The sequence below is a fragment of the Cantharellus anzutake genome, assembly GCF_015039405.1.
Source record: "Cantharellus anzutake strain C23 chromosome Unknown EI90scaffold_15, whole genome shotgun sequence".
Taxonomy (NCBI): domain Eukaryota; kingdom Fungi; phylum Basidiomycota; class Agaricomycetes; order Cantharellales; family Hydnaceae; genus Cantharellus; species Cantharellus anzutake.
Window position 1 is genome coordinate 1,356,580 of NW_024066965.1, and position 23,002 is coordinate 1,379,581.

Genomic DNA, 23,002 nt, shown 5'->3' on the forward strand with positions numbered 1-23,002 from the left:
GAGGGGATTGCGGAATACGGGAGCTCCGAGGTTAGTGAAGAAGGAGTGGAGGTAGACCGGAGGGATTGGAAGGATCGGAAGTCGATGGCCAGGGATGGATATGACAAAGGTGTTGTACCTCAAGTGGAGATATGAGTCTGGCTGTCAGGTTCGTTTTTTCCACATCACTTTGTAAGATCTCGATGTGGTGAGTAATGTCAGTTGTGGCCAGGCATGAGGTAGAAAGGTATCGCATTAAGACACCAACGGCACTCCTTCCAATCCTTGAAAACCCTCGGATCTCATCATTCCATTGGCATGAGGTGAGTCTCTGCTGTGCTGCACTTATTGCACACTGCTGACTAGGCCATTGCATTGCTAGGCACCCCATCCATCTGAGTCCACCTTTGTTCTGAAGATCCCATAGCCGGAGGTGAACTCTCCAAATTTCAAGAATGACAATTGGGATGCAATATGAACCAATCTCAACTGAGGTAAGTGAGTTCTCGTCATCTATGTCAAACTCTGCGATGAGCTTTTTCATATCATGTTGGCTAGGATGATCCACCAAGCGAATGTCAGTTTCTGAGAGAATATTTGTAGATGGCGGTTTGTTGCTGAGGCATGAGCTTGGGCCCTTTATGCAGGTTTGAAGGGGAGGAAGCTTGAATGAAATAAATTCTTTGATTGTCAGGGTTTCATGGGGGAAGTAGGGTCCGATGAGAAATGTAGGGATATTGTTGTATGCGATGGTTTCCTCAGCACAGGAAGCAATATGGTTGGCAAGAGTAAATCCATCCATTTTTTACCGAGCAGAAAAATTGGAACAGGTGGACAGCAAAACACGAGATTTTTTTTTCATATCAAATATTCTCAATTTACCTCGGACTTAGGACTGAAAGCCCATCACCTGGGCACTGCCAGACTAGGTTTGTCACGCTTTTCTGACCTTGGCAGTTGGCTGTCACGCATTACATCAGCTTTGCAGTTGCGATGTCCAGGGTAAATCTCTGTCATGCTCCCAACCCATGCAGTTGTTGGTCATGTGAGTACAGTACCAGGAGAACACTTTGGGCGACAATCGCTGAGCCATTAAACAGTTGTGAAGCACCAAAGTAAAAAGCCCCTCCATGAATCCAAACCATCACTGGAAGTTTCGTACCACAGGGCAGGTTTGAAGGCTGGACAATATTGATGAAAAGACAATCTTCCGACAAGTCAGAGGTTGTCAAGTCCACTAGAGCCCCAAAAAGCTAAAGAACAAATCGTTTGTTGGAATATCAACGCTCATCGACAACAGCTGAGCTGCAGCGAGGATTGGGGAGTTTTTTCTTTAACTTAATATCATCGTGGCTAACTGTCACGACCCAGCAATTCCCATGGTCAGGTGATCACTCCCCACATCTTCTCCCTCCCCCACTTCGACCCCGTCAACCCCGCTGCCCACCTGACGCTGCCTGAACAAGCCCGTCACCCTTCCCCATCACTGCTACCTGTTTCCACAGCCCGTCACGGGCCTACAAGTCTTTCCTTATCACGCTTGTTTATCTTGACGGCCGTGCACGGCCATCCTTCTCCCACACTCTTTGTTTGTTTTTGTTCCTTCTTAACCCCACCCGCAATCTCCGTGAGATCTGGCAACTTATTCCTATTCATTCCGTTATACTTAAATACCGGTTGTATGCTACCTCGTACTTTAGTTCGAAAATCAACTAGGGTTACCCCCTGCACTCTCTGTCTGACCCAGTCGCACCTCCTGCCTCCTGAAATATCGGGGCCGCGTCAAGTACGAGGCACAACACTCACAAACGAGTCATTGAAGCCGAAACCCCTTTCTGCCGCGATTGTCATCCCCGCCCTTGATGGGCTGTTACGCCGAAGCAGCGGACCTTAACGGTCGCTGACGGCGAGTCACGGTAACGTTTTCCCATGCCCTGACACTAACAACGACTATATCCCTTTTGTTTCAGAGTTGCAATACCACACGCTCCCAATTTTTCTTTTGTCTTATATCGCCAGTTGACACTGGCAATTGCTTTAAGCGATATTCGTGCCAGTTGTATAAGTTATGCTGGACACTGTAATTTTTCTCCCTCCCTCAGTTCTCCATTACAAGACTGAGGTGATACCATTTCCCTCCTATCTGTGTTTGCGCATAACTCATTGTATTTTCATGTTACAGTTATGCATGATAGGTGAAATATCTTAATACATTAGTTCTCCATTACAAGACTGAGTTACACATGATAGCTCCTATTTCATTAGGTTGTGATCCCAGCTATGGCCACCTCAAATGATAGTTCTAAGAATATTTACAACATCGAGAAATTAAAGAATGATGGTTGTAACTATCAAATGTGGTCTATTCGCTGCCACATGATTCTCATCGACAGAGCACTCTGGGAATTTGTCAATCCCAGTTCCAAAACCTCTGACAGACCTTCCTCATCTTCCTCCTCATCGTCCTCTAGCTCTTCTGGCAAAGCAGCTGCCACTTCCCTTGATCCTGCTGTTATTGAATGGGATAAGAACCGCAATGCTCTCACCCAGATTGCACTCACCATTGAAGACACTCCTTTATCTATGATTGAAGGGAAAGACTCCACTAAAGAAGCCTGGGTTGCCCTATTGAAACGTTACAATGGAGTCGGTGCACAAGATGCTGCTTGTCATATCCATACCAACTCTGCCCAACCTCTGATCTACTCCACCACCATTCTGGTTCACCTCTGGTTTGTCCTCTCCCTCACCTCTGCCATATCCTCCAGTATACCTCTGGTCCACCTCCGCCTCCGATCTCCGGTACCTTCTCCAGTACCTTCTCTGGTACCCCTTATCCTCATCTTAGACGTTTATTAATATTTCTACCTACTGTCAGAGACCAGATTCGAGACGAGGGAGAGTCTCCATAGCAGAGGGCTTTGGCCTCAGCGACTTCTGCCAAGAGCGCTGTGCCTAGTGACACGTCTGTGCCCTAACTTACTGACTGGCAATCAGAACCGAAGGGGGGTAACTCTAGTTGATTTTATTACTGGAGTGTAACCTATGTACAAGTGGGATATATATATGGTTACAGCGAAGACGGGTCCGCAATTGGCAGAGCCGAACAGAGCGGAGCTAACGGGGTTAAACATTAGCCGACTGAATATTACCGACAAGTCGGGTCGCAGGGTTAGTGGAAAGGCAGGCGATAACCCAGAAATGGAAAGGAGGGATAGGCCCGAAGGTGGGCTCTGCAGGGCAGGCAAGTGCATTGCCCAGCGGAGGCGGGAGTGCGCTAGCGGACGTCGGAGCTGTCCGGAAGTCTTTGGGGGTCCATACTTAGGGAGGCGTAGGTAATAAATTGAAATGAGGGGGTGGTGACCATCGAGGGGTACCGAGAGGATTGCGGAATACGGGAGCTCCGAGGTTAGTGGGAAAGGAGCGAGGTTAGACCAGAGGGATCGGAGGGACCGGAAGTCGATGGCTGGGGATGGATATGACACCTACTCAATATTACTATGGACCTCTGCCAACCCCACAAAGGTTTTCCCACTATCCAATAGCTGTCGCTAATCCCACCCTTCATCTACCCACTCCACAGTGCTCGATAAGGCAATTCTCTCATGAGCTCACCAACCTGGCAAGTGGGTAAGTCCATTTTGGGTTTTCCCTTTGTTCTTATTTGTCTTGTATTATGTATATAAGTCATGTACTGTAGTTGATGGCACTTCAGTGCAAAATCGATGATGACTAGATCCCCCCAGAGTTCGCACCCCCTCATTCTGAAGTTAAGGACCCAACACTAGTGTTACCGAATGTTGGCACAATGCTCCTCTCCAAGTCGCTGAGGCCACAGTCCCTCTGCTCGTTCTCTACCTCTGGCCTCCCTTCTGGGGAAAGGTCCAGACATGCCCCTCCCTGCCATGTTCTGACACTGCTAGAGTGATGACTCAACTTCATCATTACCAACTAAACAATTCCAAACCTCTTGAGCCTCAGCTGATTGAGATGTGGGGACTTTGCGACTGACTGGCTAGTCTTGGTGATACTTATACTGATGCCAAGTTTGCTATGATAGTGTCTGAAGCACTACCAGAGTTGTATGATACCCTTAAGACAATAACATTGGTGGATCTTGATGATGCATCCACAATTGCCTGTGACAAGCTCATTGCTCAGATCCTCCGAGAAGAGAAACAGAAGTCCAAACCTAGGTCATCTACTGCTCTGATTGCCAAATCTGGAAAGGTTGCTAGCAAAGAGTCAGATAAGTCAGATGGGAAGAAATCTAAAAAGACTGAAGATACCCACATTGTACAAACACTAACTGTAAATGGAGGTTGGGACACACCTTCGAACAGTGTTGGGTGGAAGGTGGTGGATCTGAAGGCCAATGTCCAGCGAAATCGAATGACAAACAAGCCATGAAGGATAAGGATAAGGATGCCAAGATTGACCTTTTTCTGGTAGAAGAACAGGTGGTGGTTGCAGGGAGCAATTGTGCATGGATGACTGAATGGGTTATAGACTCTGGGGCATCATCACATATCTGTGCTAATTGCAATTGGTTCTCTTCATACTCACCTTTACATCCTCCTCATCCTGTCTACCTTGGTGACAAACGTGCACTTTTTGCCACTGGTCGGGGTCAGATCAAAGTCATCCTCCACAATGGGACCAAAGATCATTGTGTTGTAGGAGTGCATAATAGGTGTGCTCAATTTCATGGAACCTTATGAACAGTAAATACATCAAAATTGGGCTCCTGCCCTTGTACATTATTAGGAAAAAAGAATTATAGGGGGGAGTAATAAGAAAGAAGAAAGAGGGTTTTCGTACGAACCGAAAGAGCCTTTCCGCGAAGGAATTGGTTGATCTTTGGTGGAGAAATTCAACCTGAGATGTCTTCATGTGCAAAGTCTGTGCACTTGACTGTGACCATGGGAACAAGGTCAAAGGTTGATGGAAGAGGACGATCTTGAGGTCATTAAATCCAGAAAAATGCCCAAAGACTCAGTGTTGAATTTCACCCTAATTGGTTCAGTGGTTGTGGAGATATTCTGATTATCGGGCATGATGGGAGTCATGGGACAATATGAACTATACAGATGCTCACGTGTGAGCTAGTCTCAGTGAAATTCCAAGAGAATACAGGCTAGTTAAATGATATAAATGCTAAAGAAGTCATTGGAGGAGTCTTGGAATTATGGCATATTATTTGGTCCAAGTTTCCCTGTGCATGGATAATCAAGATTTGTATTCCACATCTGAGAATTCCTGTTCTCAGTCAAATCTCCACCAAATTTCACAAAATCGGTATCGTCAGAAAGCTATGGATGAGGAGAGTCGAATGGAATAAAGGGACGGAGTTTTGATGCGATATTGGGAGTGATATAAGGAAGTTGGTGTTTAACATTTCATTCTTCTTTTGTTGTATGGGAATTTATTCAAAGCCAATGGTAACCAAGCCTTATTGCCATTATTGGTGAAGGCTTGGCTTAGCTGAACCATATATTTCGGAGTCTTTTCCACTATTGTATATTTGCAGTATGAGTATATGTCAGGGACCGGTCCAGGGTTGAGAGCGTCCAGGTATATCACCCAGCGCTGAGGGCCCGGTGGGGTATGAAGCAGGCACGTACGGCAACGGGTCCAGTGCAGGCAAATGTCCCTGAAGTGGGAATCATGTTTATTATCATTAGAAGGAAAACTAAGCTACTTACCTGAAGTGGGAATGGTGAGAAGAAGACTGCTTCTCTGGTTCCCACCCCAGGTATGTTTATATACATGGTGCTTGGGTCACATGAGAGTTGCCATGTCGTCCCCATGCACAGCCCCAGCCACCTGGGCATCCCCATGGGGGATCCTGAAGGGATCCACTGCAGGTGCATGTGCTGGGTGCACCTGGGGGTCGTCTGGAGCATCCGGGGCTGGGTGCATTGTGTGTGGGTTGTGGGTGGGTCGGTAGTACATCGATCAAGGAAAGTTGTCTGTGTAAATAGAAATAGAAAGAATAGAGAATGATACAGAGAAGAAATAGGAAGAGGGGAAAGTGGAGGGAGGAGGGAATAGGAAGGGGGAGAAGGGGGTAGTGGGTGGAGGGGAGCCAGGTGGAGCCAGGTGAGGCGGGTGTGCCCTGACAGTATATGCACATAGCGATTGATATGAAAACGGAGATTTCCCCCCTCCCACTACTTTTGAAGTCTGTGTACTTGGGCATTGTGAGTGGCCACATGATCGGTAAAGGGCTGTTGTGGCCTTGAGGGAAATACACCATGGAAAGAAGATAAGCAAGAGTTACCAGAGTTATATTTTCCCTGAAATTCCCCCCCCTCCTGTTGAATATACAGACCTGTTCTACTGCAACACCCTTTCAGCCCCCTTTCTCTTTCTTCCCTAGCTCTTGGGGAGTGAGCTGGAGTGCTACCCTCCATTTTCTGGTCCAGTAGCATATTCCTGCTTGCAGCGTCATCATCACTAACTGTCAGAACACAGCAAGAGGGAACAAGTGTGTGTGGACCTTTCCCCAGAAGAGAGGCCGGAGGTAGAGAACGAGTGGAGGGACTGTGGCCTCAGCAACTTGGAGAGGAGTGCTGTTGTGGGGACAACTCCGTGTACCGCAAAAAGTCGGATTCTGCGGAATTTGGCCACCAACATATACCACATACCCTCTGACGCTCCCGATGTTCATTCTATCACTATCCAACACTCCACAAACTCATTCCTTATTTTTCCCTATTTTCCCCATCATTCCCGACAACCCCAAGCAAAATTCCCATGCCCAACCATGCCGCCAATTTCACCCCCTCTCCAGATCTCCATACCTACACATACAACCCAGCCATTTTTCCACCCGATAGTGATGCTCTACCTTCCTTCTTCACCCCCGGAGCATTTCCCAGAATGGCAATCCCATGCCTGGATGGTTCAGCACGGAGTAGAGTCTCACGTGGTCTTGACAGCACCTGTCAATGGCCACATCTCAACAACTACTGCACCAAATGGGACGAATAGGGGCTCGTTGGAAAGCTGGAGACGAGGAGGTTGCTGACGGGAGGATAGGCGGGCGCTGTGGCGAAGCGTTACGGACTTAACTTTTACATTTCCCATTTCGGACCCGTTATGATATATCCCCCATTCATTCATATTTCTTTTATTTTTTCTTTGTTCCCAATTGGATATTCATCATTTACGGTTGCCTAACGGCCCGTTTACATTCCCCCAGTCCATTCATTCCATTTCAAACATATATAAACTAGATAACAGCTTGTACATAACAAGTTAGTATTGAATAGACCCGTGAAGGGACAAGCAGAAGTTGCATCCAAGTGGCAAAGACGCCATCCATGACCCTAACGCTCCCTCTGAGCTAGTTGCTCACGTCTAAGACCCCTCACATCATAATACTCAGCCTTGACGTCCAAGAGAGACGTAGGTGAGTGTTTGTTTGAGGTTTTTGCAGACTCAGTAGCGCCCATGGACCAAGACCCAGCCTCACGAACCACACCCGTGCACACTCCCCCTTCTCTCTGTCTCGAGTCTAGGCAATAGACCCATTACAGCGTTGTGCCAATGTTCGGTAATGCTAGTGTTGGGTCCTTAACTTTGGAATGAGGAGGTGCAAACTCTGGGGGATGTCATATCCATACATACCCAATCCCCTAGGACCTCTTATGGAGGTACCCGGACGGGTGTGGCTGTGTGCTTAGATGACATGGCGCTTCCCATGTGGCCTTCAACCACATGTATATAAACACAGCCTAAGTGGGAACTGAGAAGCAACCTTCTTCTCACATTTCCCACTTTAGGCAAGTAGCCTACATTTCCCTTGATAATAACAATAACACATTTCCCACTTTAGCCTGAGTGGCCAGGGACCCTTATCTGCTTCGGGCCCATTGTTACGCACACCCGCATCATACCTACTGAACCCTCAGCCCTGGGCGATATACCCAGGCGCTCTTGACCCCAGGTCAGTCCCTGACAGGAGGATAGGGCTGAGGTCAAGGGGTGTCAATTCGGCCATTGCCGAACCCCAGGTTGGAGGGGGGGGTGGCACAACTGCTGTCCAATCTTATTTTTGGATACCATTTTAGATCAATTCATATGCTACATTTATGAGTCTAACTAAGAGAATTCAATGCTTTTTTATGCACTTATTGGTGCAAACAATCTCATGTGACCCACAACTCCATCCAGGAGGAATGTATGAGCTGAGCCCTTGACATGCTTGGTGAAACTAAGGAGAATGGTAAAGATACTTTGAAGGTACATGACAGATGTACAAACTGTCACGACCCAGCAATTCCCACGGTCAGGTGATCACTCCCCACATCTTCTCCCTCCCCCGCTTTGACCCCGTCAACTCTGCTGCCCGCCTGACGCCGCCTGAACAAGCCCGTCACCCTTCCCCGTCATCGCTACCTGTTTCCACGGCCCGTCATGGGCCTACGAGCCTTTCCTTATCACGCTTGTTTATCTTGATGGCCGTGCACAGCCATCATTCTCCCACACTCTTTGTTTGTTTTCGTTCCTTCTTAACCCCGCCTGCAATCTCCGCGAGATCTGGCGACTTATTTCTATTCATTCTGTTATACTTAAATACCGGTTGTACGCTACCTCGTACTTTAGTTCGAAAATCAACTAGGGTTACCCCCTGCACTCTCTGTCTGACCCAGTCGCACCTCCTGCCTCCTGAAATATCGGGGCTGCGTCAAGTACGAGGCGCAACGCTCACGAACGAGTCATTGAAGCCGAAACCCCTTTCCACCACGATTGTCATCCCCGCCCTTGATGGGCTGTTACGCTGAAGCAGCGGACCTTAACGGTCGCTGACGGTGAGTCACGGTAACGTTTTCCCACGCCCTGACAGTATTTTCGAACTCCCCTCGCTCTTGACGTTAAACAATGTCTCGCAAACCCAGAACCCGTTCTCAGACCCGCCAACCAGTGGCTGGTACTTCCGCATCACCATACACGCAGTACACCTTGCGCGTATTATTTGATAGGGAAGAGTCAGACGAACCAATTTTCGAGAGCTTCACAGCAGACCAGGCAGGCTTATGGTCCTCAACGCCGGTGAAATGCCGTCAATACCGCTGGCAACGAACACCGAGCGAAGTTGACAGCGATTCACTTGTGGATGAGGCCGAGTCAATGGCCCAGGTACCAATCGAGCCGGTGCCAGAACCCGAACCAGAGCCTGAGCCAGCGCCACAAGAGGAGCTACCTGCCGATCCGCCGGTGATGGTCGATGAGATCAAAGAGATCGACATTGACCAAGCAGAGCAAGCCCTGCCGAAGGGACGTATGGCCTTCATACTCACCAAGGCAATCAGTGATCTTGCTCGAACCACTCGCGACATCCGCCAGATGATCCCGCTGCCAGCACCACTGCCAGCTCCCCCACCGCCGCCTCGACCTGAACCGGCCTGTAAGAAGGTCCGTGAACCCGAACCATTTGACAGCTCTGACCGTAACAAACTCCGTACGTTCTTCATCCAATGTGAAGTAAACTTTATGACCCACGCCCAAGCCTTCCCAACCAAGGCTGACAAAGTCCTATTCGCTGTCTCATACTTGAAGGGGGCGGCACTGGACTGGTTTGAGCCCGATATCCTTCGCAGCCACCAGCCCAGTCGAGAACCACGGTGGATGAACGACCAAGGTTTGTGGGAGAACTCGAATGTAACTTTGGCCCGCATGACCCCATCGGCGAAGCTGAAGAGCGTTTGTTCAACCTAACAATGAAGGATGGACAGACCATTGGGAAGTACGTCACCGAGTTCAACCGCTACATGGGTAAGTTGGACGACTGGGGTGAAGGAGCCCTCCGCGCCCTATTCTACCGCGGTCTGCCTGATCGTATCAAAGACGAAATCACTCGGTTTGGTAAGCCAACGTTGTTATACGACCTACAGGACCTCGCCAATGAAATTGATACACGCTACTGGGAACGAAAGACCCAGACCGATTGGCGTCATAAACCTGCCTCCGACACCTATGATAAAGGCTCCCAGAAACCACCCCCTGCCAAATCCCACCGATCCGCTGCACCTTCCCCCGCCACACCATCCACATCCGCCACCAATAAACCAAAGGACAAGCACCCCGACGGTAAGCCTAGATCTGACCTCACCACAAAACTTGGGAAAGATGGCAGGCTGACCAAGGAAGAGCGTCAACGACGCTTCGACAATAACTTGTGCATGTTCTGCAGTAAGCCGGGACATGTAGCTAAAGAGTGCTCCAAGGCCGGGTCAAGTGCGGCTAAGGCCACACCAGAACCGGCCACGACACCAGAGCCGGAGTCAGACTCATTGTCTGATGCAAAAAACTAACCGGCAACCCTCCGGACACCACACGATTGGAGGGTTGTACTCAACCCCTTCGTGCGAAGAGGGAGGTACGCTTGAACGTGTCCGCCCTATCGGACCCCAATTCTCTTTCGGTTCCTGTGATGGTCGATTTCCCGCTTCAAGGGGGAATGCCCCCGGCTCTCCTTTGTCTCCCAATTCCGGGGCTTCTGTCCCCCATTCTAAAATGTTTTCCGCTAATGGACCACCCTCATTTTCTCTTACCAACTGTGATCCCTCTTTTGTTTTTCCTGCTCTAATTGATTCAGGTTCTTCCGATTGTTTTATTGATACTAAGCTTGTTAATAAACACAATTTACAGACCTACTCCGTACCTGCGATGCAGCTCCGCTTGTTCGACGGCACGACAAATCACATGATAACGCACGCCATCAATCTCCCCGTCCACTTTGCCACCGGCGATGTTACCCCGACAACATTCTATGTCACCCCATTGGATGGCTCTTGTGCTATTGTCCTGGGACACAACTGGCTTGCCCGCTACAATCCGTTGATTGATTGGGCAAAGAGCAGTATATCTTTCTGGACGTCTGAACAACCCAGGCCGACCCCCCAGAGCTCTCCTGTAACCCCGCTGAGTGTAGTCCCTCCAGCGGACACACCGGTCCCCACCACCAACATGCCGTGTAACCCCGACCACCAGGCCCCTTCCATCGAGTTTGTTAGCCCAGTGGCGTTTGCCTGGGCCGCAAAACTCGATGGCTCCGTAACTTTCAGCCTGAGCATCCCGTCTCGAGCAAGCGAGCTGTGTGCAACCGCGACCTCTGAGCCTGCCGACCTCGACGCCGTACCAAAGGCCTATCACGAATATGCCGACGTGTTTAGCAAAAGCAAGGCTAACACTCTGGCACCACATCGTGAATTCGACCTGAGGATCGAGCTAGAGGAAGGTGCGCACCCCCCGTTGGGAACCTTGTATTCCCTATCCCCAACCGAGCTTGAGGCCCTTCGAGCGTTTCTCGACGAGCACCTAGCTACCGGCTTTATTAGGCCGTCTTCGTCGGCACATGCCACGCCAGTGCTCTTTGTCCGCAAAAAGGATGGTTCACTCCACCTTTGTGTAGACTTTAGGGGCCTCAACCGGATAACCAAGAAGGATAGATACCCGCTGCCACGCATAGCAGACCTACTGGACGCCCCGAGCCAAGCCAAAATTTACACCAAGCTCGATCTGCGGCATGCATACCATCTTGTGTGTATCACCGTGGGTGATGAATGGAAGACCTCCTTCCGCACTCGTTATGGCTCCTACGAATGGCTAGTCATGCCATTCAGTCTCACCAACACACCTGCAGCGTTCCAGCGGTTTGTCAATTCCATCTTTGCCGACCTCCTCGACGTCTGTGTTGTCGTCTACCTAGATGACATTCCCGTATACTCAGAAGACGAGGCCTCCCACGAGGAGCATGTCTGAGAAGTCCTCCGCCGGTTACGACAGCATGGTCTCTTTGCAAACCCGAAGAAGTGCGAATTCCACACAGACACCACGGAATACCTCGGGTACGTCCTTTCTCCCAATGGGCTAACCATGTCCGCGGAAAAGGTTAAGGCCATCCAAGATTGGCCCGAACCCCATAAGGTAAAGGACATTCAGTCCTTCCTAGGATTCGCTAATTTCTATCGGTGTTTTATCCACGAATATTCCGATATTGTGGTACCGCTGACCCGACTCACCCACAAGGGAGTCCCCTGGGTGTTCTCTGACGACTGCCACGCGGCATTTCAATGCCTTAAGTGGGCCTTTACCTCTGCCCCCATCCTAACCCATTGGGTCCCCGACACGCCGATTATCATCGAGACAGACACCTCCGATTATGCAATATCAGGCATCATCTCCATCTGCTGCCTGGATGATGAGATACGCCCTGTTGCCTTTCAGTCAAGGACGCTCACGGCGCCGGAACTCAATTATGACACCCACGATAAGGAGCTTCTAGCCATCTATGAAGCCTTTTGAGGATGGCGGCACTACTTAGAGGGCTCGGGAACACCCATCGACGTGGTCACCAACCACAAGAACCTGGAATATTTTTGCACCACTAAACTCTTGACCCGCCGTCAGGCATGGTGGTCGGAGTTCTTATCCCAATTCAACATGGTGGTCCGTTTCCGCCTGGGAAAATTGGGCGTGAAACCGGACGCGTTGACTAGACGGTGGGATGTCTACCCAAAAGAGGGGGATAGGGACTACGCTCGTGTTAACCCTCAAAACTTCAGACCGGTGTTTACGCAGGAGCAGCTCGCGTCCTCCCTAAGAGCTACATACCTCGCCGAACCTGTCCTCCGCGCAAGTTCCCTCGTTGACATCAACGCTATCCATAAGGACATCATCACCGCCCTCCCCCATGACCCCGCCATTGTGGACTACCTCACCGCCGAGATACCAGAGGATTCCCACTGGTCTAGGGACGCAGACAGCCTCATAAGGCTAGACAACCGGATCTACGTCCCAGATGCCAACGACCTCAGGCTCCGCGTGCTGAGATACAAGCACGACCACCCACTCTCTGGGCACTTTGGACGGAACCGTACCTTGGATCTTGTCCACCGGGAGTATACTTGGCCGGGTGTGCGCACCTTCGTTAAAGACTATGTGTCATCTTGCACCGCTTGTGCCCACGCCAAAACTCCCTGCCACAAGCTGTACGGCCTGCTCAAACAGCTCCCAATCCCCGAACGCCTGTGGCACTCCATCTCCATGGACTTCATAGAACACCTCCCCGCCTCTTCTGGTTATACCGCCATATTGGTCATCATTGACCGGTTGTCCAAACAGTGCGTCTTCGTACCATCTATGGACACTGTCACGGCGCCGGATCTGGCAAAGCTGTTCTTACTCCACCTCTTCTCCAAGCACGGTGTTCCCTCCCACATCACCTCGGATAGGGGATCCGAGTTCATCTCCCACTTCTTCCGCTCCCTGGGCAAGGCCCTCGATATACGGCTACACTTCACCTTGGGATACCACCCTGAAGGCAACGGTCAAACCGAGCGGATGAACCAAACCCTGGAGCAGTACCTCCGCGTCTATTGTAACTACCAGCAGGACAACTGGTCCGAACTCTTGCCCCTCGCCAAGTTCGCCTACAAGGGGTATCAAACCTTGCCGTCCACCCCGAGCGAGATCTGACCTTGGCGCGAGCACAAGATTACTCGGTCGATCTCGACTCTCTCCACCAGTTCCTCTGTGAAGAGATGACCCATGCCCAGCAGTGCTACCAAGGCCCTGCAGACGCTCGACGGCTCCCTGCACCGCCGTTCGACATCGGCAGCTCAGCGTTCGTCAAGGCCAAGTATTTCCGCACTACTAGGCCGTCGGCGAAACTTGCCGAGAAGAACCTTGGGCCATTCGAGATCATTGCGCAGCCAGGTTCTCATTCACGCACACTCCACCTCCCCAACACCATGAAGGCTGTGCACCCAGTCTTTCATGTCTCCCAACTCGAACCCGCGATACCCAATTCCATCCCCAACCGGGAACAGCCCCCGCTGCCGCCAGTTGAGATCGACGGCGAACTCGAGTACGAGATCACCGAGATCCTGGACTCCAAGACTGACCGACGGCGCAGCTGCAAGCTGCTGTACCTGGTACGTTGGCTTGGGTATGAGGGTACTGATGAGGAAACCGAGTGGCTCCCCGCTACGGAGCTGGAACACGCCTCGGATCTCGTTGCTGATTTCCACGCACGATATCCGGCGAAACCAGGACCACAACACGCTTGACAGCAGAGGATGGGATTGTTAGTCGGTAAAAGCAGAGTCTAACAACAGGGTAGAATAAGAGTCAGAGGTACTAGTCTCAGCCTGCCCCGCTCTCTCCCCACCCAACCTTGCACCCCGTTCCTCAGCCTCCGTGTGTTCCCTCCTCGACTGCATGTCCATTAGGCGTCGTTCCTCAGCATCAGTGATGTATTTGAATAGGCGGCCCGCTATAGTGGTCAGGCCCATCAGAGTCTTGTTCATGGCCATGATTGCCTCATGGATTCGCGCAAGGTGATCCTCAGTGGAATGCTCCCCCTCGTCGTCTGATTCGTCATCGTCCACATGCAAAACCTCCGCATCCTCCTTAGGCCCCTTCACTCATGGGCGCTTCGCCACGGGCGACGTCCAGTCCCCGCGTCGACACTTCTGCTTCAGCCTCTGGCACTCGGCGCAAACACCGCGATTGCCCGTACCCAAGACGCAGGCAACCTTATGCTGGACACAATGATCGCAAGGTGGGGGATCATCTCCCACTGTAGATGGTCGATTACTGGCTGCAGGACGCTGTGATCGAGACGATCAGGATGATCAGTAGCACCCTGCGCCCCCGATCAGTTGACCAGGACTACTCACCTTCCCCGTCACCGATTCAGCCGTTTTCCTTTTCTTCTTCTCCTCCTCTTCAGCAGCGAGACGAGCTGCCACTAGCCGCTCTGCCTCGCAGCGAGCCTCTTCTGCGCGACGCAATTCCTCCATGTGATCAGCCTCAACTCAGCGCCATCTGTGGCGTTCCTGGCGCTTTTGGAGCATGAGCTCCTGCTCATCGCTGGAGTCGTACTGGAGGTCTTCAATTTTCCAGGACGAGAGGTCCATCACGCGGACCTTAGGGGGCATCTTGGGTTGCGATAGCAAAGTTAAGTCCCTTTGTTCAGATCGCCGTCGGAATCAAAACCCAGCATAGGCCACAGGTTTCTCACGCGCGCATGGGACTTCAAGGGTTCAGTCCCAAGGGGGGGATACTGTCACGACCTGGCAATTCCCACGGTCAGGTGATCACTCCCCACATCTTCTCCCTCCCCCGCTTCGACCCCGTCAACTCCGCTGCCCACCTGACGCTGCCTGAACAAGCCCATCACCCTTCCCCGTCATCGCTACCTGTTTCCACGGCCCATCACGGGCCTACGAGCCTTTCCTTATCACGCTTGTTTATCTTGACGGCCATGCACGGCCGTCCTTCTCCCACACTCTTTGTTTGTTTTCGTTCCTTCTTAACCCCGCCTGCAATCTCCGCGAGATCTGGCGACTTATTTCTATTCATTCCGTTATACTTAAATACCGGTTGTACGCTACCTCGTACTTTAGTTCGAAAATCAACTAGGGTTACCCCCTGCACTCTCTGTCTGACCCAGTCGCACCTCCTGCCTCCTGAAATATCGGGGCCGCGTCAAGTACGAGGCGCAACGCTCATGAACGAGTCGTTGAAGCTGAAACCCCTTTCCGCTGCGATTGTCATCCCCGCCCTTGACGGGCTGTTACGCTGAAGCAGCGGACCTTAACGGTCGCCGACAGCAAGTCACGGTAACGTTTTCCCACGCCCTGACACAAACCCAAACTCTTTCACAACCAGTCCCATGACATTGAACAATGGTTGCAATTTCTTCCACAGTAATTTGTGAAGCGGGGGCATTCAGGGAATTAGCAGGTGTCAAAGGTGGAGGAAGGCTATTGTTCAGAGTGGGGGAGTCAGGATTGGGGGAGGGTTGCATATCATTTGGGACCATATTTTCGACATTGTAGGCAGGATAATCGCCCACACACCGACTCGGCTCGGATACCCGATTCTACGATTAGGGAACGACTTTCATTCATGCGACGACTCAGTACAGATTTGGTATCTAAAAATAGTGCTAATTCGTACGATTCCGACGATACCAAGAACGTCCCAATCGGTGGACATTTGACGGAGTTCCGTGTTGGAGAAGTTAGGCACAGCAGGTCACGGGCATGTGCGGGCGTGGGAATCTCAAGCGGCAACCCAGAATTCCAGCCTCACTCGTTCCCACGGCGTCTAATAAATTGGTAAAAATGCTCATCGGCTGCGTAATAGTTCCATTCAGCCACATTTCCAATTTTGGCCTTTAATTCCGTAAATCCGTTGAGAAATCGCTTATTTTCTTTTATTTTCATATTTTGCCATCATTTCAGTTATTGATTGATATTCTTTTATTGATACTGTTACCCTTTTTTATTATTTCGCCTAATAAGGTACCCAGGTGCCATATGGCACCAATATTTGCCATCTATTATTTCTAAAAATAATTGTTCCTTATATCCTGTACATACCGGATTCTGGAAAAGAAGTTCTCCCCTCCCCCATTTTCTCTAAGGTGCTAGGACATGCTAGAGAGGGTGTGAGTGTGTGGAATTCCAACAGTAGAAATAAGGGCAGTGATCTAGCTCACAATGAGTGAGTAGTGGACGCTGAGCCCGGACCTTGCGGAAATCCGGGAGAACCCACCACAGAGTTTCAGGATCGAGCATAGCGAAGTCAAGAGAGAAAGTAGAGGTTTTGGAGAGTTTGGCCCCACGAGCTTGGTCGGCATAGAGAGCCACAAGCCCTCTTTCAACGTCCTCTTTGGGTACCCATTGAGACAATTTAGACTGTGCCTCAAGGTCTGTAGATCTTGAAGTTCTAATTGATCAGTAGTGTCATATCCATCCCCGGCCATCGACTTCCGGTCCCTCCGTTCCCTCCATTCTAACTCCGCTCCTCTCTCACCAACCTCGGAGCCCCCGTATTCCGCAATCCTCTCGGTACCCCTCGATGGTCACCACCCCCTCATTTCAATTTATTACCTACGCCTCCCTAAGTACGGAGCCCCGAAGACTTCCGGACAGCTCCGACGTCTGCTAGCGCACTCCCGCCTCCGCTGGGCAATACACTTGCCTGCCCTGCAGAGCCCACCTTCGGGCCTATCCCTCCTTTCCATTTCTGGGTTAACGCCTGCCTTTCCGCTAACCCCGTGAACCGAATCGTCGGTAATATTCAGTCGGCTAATGTTTCAACCCCGTTAGCTCCGCTCCGTTCGGCTCCGCCAATTGCGGAACCGTCTCCGCTGTAACCATATATATATCCCACTTGTACATAGGTTACGCCCCAGTAGTAAAATCAACTAGAGTTACCCCCCTAGGTTCTAATTTCCAGTCAGTAAGTTAGGGCACGGACGTGTCACTAGGCACAGCGCTCTTGGCAGAAGTCGCTGAGGCCAAAGCCCTCCGTTATGGAGACATTCCTTCGTCTCAAGTCTGGTCTCTGACAGACCTCCTAGGACCTCTGCCCACTCCGCAAAGGTTTTCCCACTTCTAGTAGCTGTCGCTAATTCCACCCTTCACCTACCCACTCCACAATGCCTGATAAGGCAATTCTCTCACGAGCTCGCTGACCTGGCAAGTGGGTAAGTCCCCCTTGGGTTTTCCCCTTTGTTCCCATTTGGCTTCTATTATGTATATAAGTCCTGTACTGTAGTTGATGGCACCTCAGTGCAAAATCAACAACTAGACTACCCCCCAGAGTTTGCACCCTCCTGTTCTGAAGTTAAGGACCAGACTCCTAAGTGTTACCGAACATAGGCACAGCGCTCCTCTCCAAGTCACTGAGGCTGTGGTCCCTCCACTCATTCTCTACCTCTGGCCTCCTTCCAGGGAAAGGTCCAGGGACACTGCCCTCCTTGCATGTTCTTGACAGTCTCTGACAGTGTGAGAAGCTTCTGGGAGCTCCTGGAGCATTTGAAAATGAAAAGGAAAAAAAGAGGGAAGATCCCCCATGAATGCCTCCTACCACAAGACTAACACAACAAGACAGTGCTTAACATTTAGATCAAACACTATACTATATATCAAAGACACTGAGACTGTTGAAATAACCACCTCAGCCTAACAGGGCATATGGTGTGTTGGCAGTGCATGCTGAGTTCATGATCCAGAAGACTGGAGTTCGATTCCCAGTATGTCCAACTTTTAGGTTTCCCTAAAAAAAAGACCACATGTACAAATTCCAACAGAGACTGTCATATCTGTGCATACCCAATCCTGACCCAACTCCCGGACCTCCTCCTTCACCACCTTCGGTCCTGGCACCACACCTCCTTTCACCTCCCATGCCACCTCTACTCCTCCATCACTCTCCTGTCCTATCTCCATCTGCTCCGATACCAACTTCGAACCAAACACCACCCCTCTCACCACCCTCCTACTACTCCTCCTCCCACTCCTCCGCTCCCTCCTCACAAACACCTCCACCCTTCCATCATCCTCCTACTCTTCTCCCGTCTGCTCCGATACTCACCTTCGGACCTGACAACTCTCCCTTCCGCCACTCCTTCCCTCTTCCCTCTCTCCTCTCTCTTCCCTCTGGTCCTCTCCAACCCCCCGCCAAGTTACGACTTTCCACCATTGTCCTGTACTTCATACTCAGACACTGCTCGTACCTTTGCTCCAAGCCTCCTGTCAGGGCATGCCTGCCTGACCCCGTGCCACACCCTGCGCTGTACCGCACTACCCCGCTATCACTCCCCATCTCTCCTCCCCCACTTTCCCCTTTCTCTCTATCTCTATTTCTATTTCTATTCTACGGTCGATTTCCCTTTCTCTATGTACCACTGCATACCTAACCCCACCCCCCCAATCGCCACATGCGCCGTGCACACTCCCACCTACTGAGCAGCCACCTCTGGGATCTTCCACGGAGACACCCAGGGAGGTGCAGCTGTGTGCGGAGATGACGTGGCTTCCTCCACATGACCCTAGCCGCATGTATATAATAGTGCCTGGGGTGGGAACAGAAGAAGCAGCCTTCTTCTCAACTTCCCACTTCAGCTTAAGTGGTCGGGGACACTCACCCCATGACGGGATCGCTGCTACGCACAGCTGCTACTCATCCCACCGAGTCCCGTGTGCAGGGACCTCACCGCTTTCGGAGCTGTCCCTGACACCTCCATCATAGTCCCTACCTCGGACTTTGACTCCACCTCGGTCTTGGTCCGTTGCATTGGTGACCTCATACTACATAAACACCATCGCCAATATTCCTCAGACTTTCAACCCTGCCTCTGTAAGCTCCATAAGCTCCACAACCTCTGAGCTTCACGGATCATCTTCGGCACTTTTGCCGCTTGTAATGTATTTCTCACGTTTTCCCCTCATCCCTATTTGGACTGCTGCTTCTTCCCATTCTAGCCAGTTAGTCATCATCCCCACTTCTCCTCCTCCTCCTGCCCCTCTGGGCCTTGCCCTCCTTACCTCCTTTCAGACGTATCACAGGTTCTGCCTTATGACCTTCGGTACCGCTCCACTTCTGTCATCCCTTTGTTCCTGTTCAGATGCCTTCGTTCCAATTCGGATCTCCTTTGTTTCCTTGTGCTTTCGCCCCCTCCATTATATATATCGGCACTTGTACATACTCATTTTAGGCTTAGTCTAAAATCGACCTGAAATGCCCCCTAGAGACTTCCTGCTTGCCTACTGTGAAATTAAGGACCAAATGGACAAACAGCAATGGCACAGCGCTCCGCTTGAGTCGCTGAGGCCAAGGTCCCTCCTTGCTAAGTCTCCAGTTCCCCTCCGGAATCGTCCACCCTCACCCAGTTCTAACAGAGACTCACTAATACACAATCAAAATTTATGGCATGATATATGATTAATCTGGCAACTTAATCACTTTCAGGCTTGCAGAATATGGAGGGGGGGAAATGGGGGAGAATCAGGGGGGAACATAGAGGGAAATGAGGAAATTTTGAAAAATAGGGACTTCTAAAAAGTTGAAAAAAATAATTAGGGAAAAAATCAAAATTTTTCAGGAACTGTAGTGCCTTTGAAGTGCATTCAGGATATATAATTATTTGCAAAATTGAGGAAGAAATGATGGAGAAAAATGGAAAATACTTTTGGAGGCCCGAGAAATAATGAGAACTGAAAGTCTGAAAATTGAATAGGAAAGTGAGGGGAAGCCTTGGGGCATTATTATTTTCTGCTGTTCTAATTTTTCCTGATTGTTCTTGGTCTATAAATAATGTACAATAATGTAATTACATATTTATATAATGAAGTGTGAGATGAATGGAGTTTAACTCCTTTCCTCCACACCTGTCAAAATATAGCTTATCTCTTTGACGGACTTGAGGGACTAGGAGATGTCAGCACCTACACCAACCTTACACCGGAGCATAACAGACTTTTGCTGATGTATGGATTGAAACTAATTACCTAACGTGTTATGCTAGGGCACATGAGAGTACATGAGTGATGAAATAAACATGTAGTAAAAGTGCAGTCTCACCTCAGTCAATCATAGTTGAACTGAGGGAGATGAAAGGGAAAAATTGTTCACTGCTTTTATAAGCAGTCACCTCAATGGTGCACTGACTTTGGTAGCAGGAATACCAAGAAACCAAATGCAGCACTGCAAGCTCAACATCACATTGTGAGTTGGCCACAGTGCACTATAACTCCCAAGAAAAAACAAGATTTTCAACAACAGGGACAACACCACAAGAAGGTTTCTCATTGGTGCATTGGGCCCACAGTCACCATAGCCAGTGCCTAAGTGATGTGACTTGCTGAGCTCGCTGGCAAGTGCAAAACATAAGCTGGCCTCAAGCTTGCTGTGTGGTCCCAGTTTTCCCTTCTTTGAGGGATCAGGATGCAGGTGAAAGCAAGACTAAAAAAGCCACTTATGGTACAGACTCGTGTCAGTCGGAGGAGTGAGTGGACGCTGCAAGAGGGCTTGCGGCTCTCTATGCCGACTAAGCTCGTGGGGCCAAACTGTCACGGCCCCGCAAAGTCCCCACCCTTCTACCACTTTCTGCACCCCCATTCTTGTGCCCATTAATCGCACCATTGCCCATCACTTAGTGGCGCCAATAGTGGTTCCTGTTCTACGGCCCTGCAGCAGCGCCTCCTTCATTCTCCTGCCACCACTTGAGTTCCTCAGCCATTCGGCCGATACCGTTCTATTCTTATTCATTCACTGAACTAACTAGCGGTTGATATGTTCACTGCTGATCTGCTCCTTATTGGCATTTGGTTTATTCCTTATTGACACTTGGTTATTCCTTTATTGACATTTGATTTATTTGTATATTGACATTCTGATCCGCCACCATATTGGCGCCTAGATTGTTGGCCTATTCATTCTGCCTCCCAACTTCGCCGTCCTCTGTTCCATTTCCCTGGTCCTCATCGCTCTTTTAGTTCTGTCGTACTTACCATCCTGCTCCCATCCCACGCCAGACTGACCAGCCCCTTCTCTGTTCTCCTTTCATATTTATACTTGTAGTTTACTGTCGATGTACCTTAGTTCGAATATCGACTAGAATTCCCCCCCAAGTACTCTCATCTTAAGTTCGCCTCTCAGTTCCATCTCCACTTAAGCCAACATCGCCACAAGGTACCTCCTGCTAACTTGAAATATGGGACAGCCTAGAACGCGTGGTGCAATGCTCCAGCCAAGTCATTGAAGCCGAAGTCCCAACCACCATGACGCCTTGCAATGGAGTAGCTCATTAGCTAAGTGTCCACTCACGCCGCTGTACTCAGCTCCGCTTCCTGTGAATACCTCAAATACAGTTTCTGACACAAACTCTCCTAAACCTCTACTCTCTCTCTAAACTTTGCTTGACTCTTGATCCTTAAACTCCATGTGGGTTCTCTGGGATTTCTGCAAGGTCCGGGCTCAACAAATCCACTACCCACTTGTTGCAGGCTAGATTGTTGCCCTTATTCCTGCTGTTGGAATTCCACACACTCACACCCTCTCTAGCGCATCCTAGCACCTTAGAGAAATTGGGGAGGGGAGAACTTCTTTTCAAAAATCCAGTATGTACAGGATTACAAGAAATAATTATTTTTAGAAATAATAGATGGTGAATATTGGTGCCATATGGCACCTGCATACCTTATTAGGCAAAATAATCGAAAAATTATCAGTAACAATAAAAGAAAATTAATCAATAAGTGAAATATGATGGTGAAATATGAAAATATAAGAAAATAAGCGATTTCTCAATGGATTTATGGAATTAAGAGCCGAAATTGGAAATGTGACTGAATAGAACTATTATGTGACCAATGAGCATTTTCACCGATTTATTAGACGCTGTAGGAATGAGTGAGGCTGGAATTCTGGGTTGCCGCTTGAGATTCCCATGCCTGCACATGCTTGTGACCTGCCATGCCTAACCTACCCAACACATAACTCTGTCAATTCTCCACCAATTGAGATGTTTTTGGTATCGTCAGAATCGCAAGAATTAGCACTATTTTTAGATACCAAATCCGTGCCATGTTGCTGCGTGAATGAAAGTGGTTTTCTAATCATGGAAACGGGTATCTGAGCCGGCTCTGCACATGGGCGATTATCCTGCCTACAACGCAACTTTCGCCAGATGGGGCAGCCAAATATCTCTGTCAGCAGACTCCCCAAATCAAACATTGGGTGGCATGACAAGTCATTTTGGGACCCCTGCACATAGATTGTTTTCATTAATAGCCTAAAATCTGAAATTAATCCTTTTATCACCATTGTAAGCATGCTAGGGATATAACCCAGCAGCAAACAGGAAAAGAAAGGGGGGGCAAAGAAAATCTTACTACTGGTAAGGCCGCACACAGTCCTGGTGCAAGAGCACTATACTAATAAATTCTCTTAAACTTAGCACTCACCCCTGGTCCTTCTTGGACAGTCATCAGGGAGTCAAACTAAGGTTCTTTAGTGTATGGAGGGATCACTCAACACCACAGTCTTTGTAGCACAGAAAAGGGGTCCAACAACTGTAAGTACAACACAAACTGGGTATATGTTAGATTGAGCAGATTTGGATGATTCCGGAATGAAATCAGAGACTTAGCATGGAGGGACCTTGGCCCCAGCGATTCAGGCAGAGCGCTGTGCCATTGCTGGTTGTCCT

General features: G+C 49.8%; 1 protein-coding gene and 1 non-coding gene across 2 annotated transcripts; one reads left to right on the top strand and one right to left on the bottom strand.

Annotated features, from left to right (window-relative positions):
- Positions 1 to 31: 31 nt before the first annotated feature.
- On the bottom strand, positions 32 to 781 carry EI90DRAFT_3121263 (uncharacterized protein; the record flags this gene model as incomplete). Its single annotated transcript, XM_039063381.1, has 1 exon — positions 32 to 781. The coding sequence occupies one exon, from the start codon at positions 779 to 781 to the stop codon at positions 32 to 34; it is 750 nt and encodes a 249-aa protein (XP_038918273.1).
- Positions 782 to 17,978: 17,197 nt separating this feature from the next.
- EI90DRAFT_t104 lies at positions 17,979 to 18,052 on the top strand. The gene has a single exon. It is a non-coding gene; the product is annotated as a tRNA-Met (tRNA).
- The last annotated feature ends 4,950 nt before the right edge of the window (positions 18,053 to 23,002 follow it).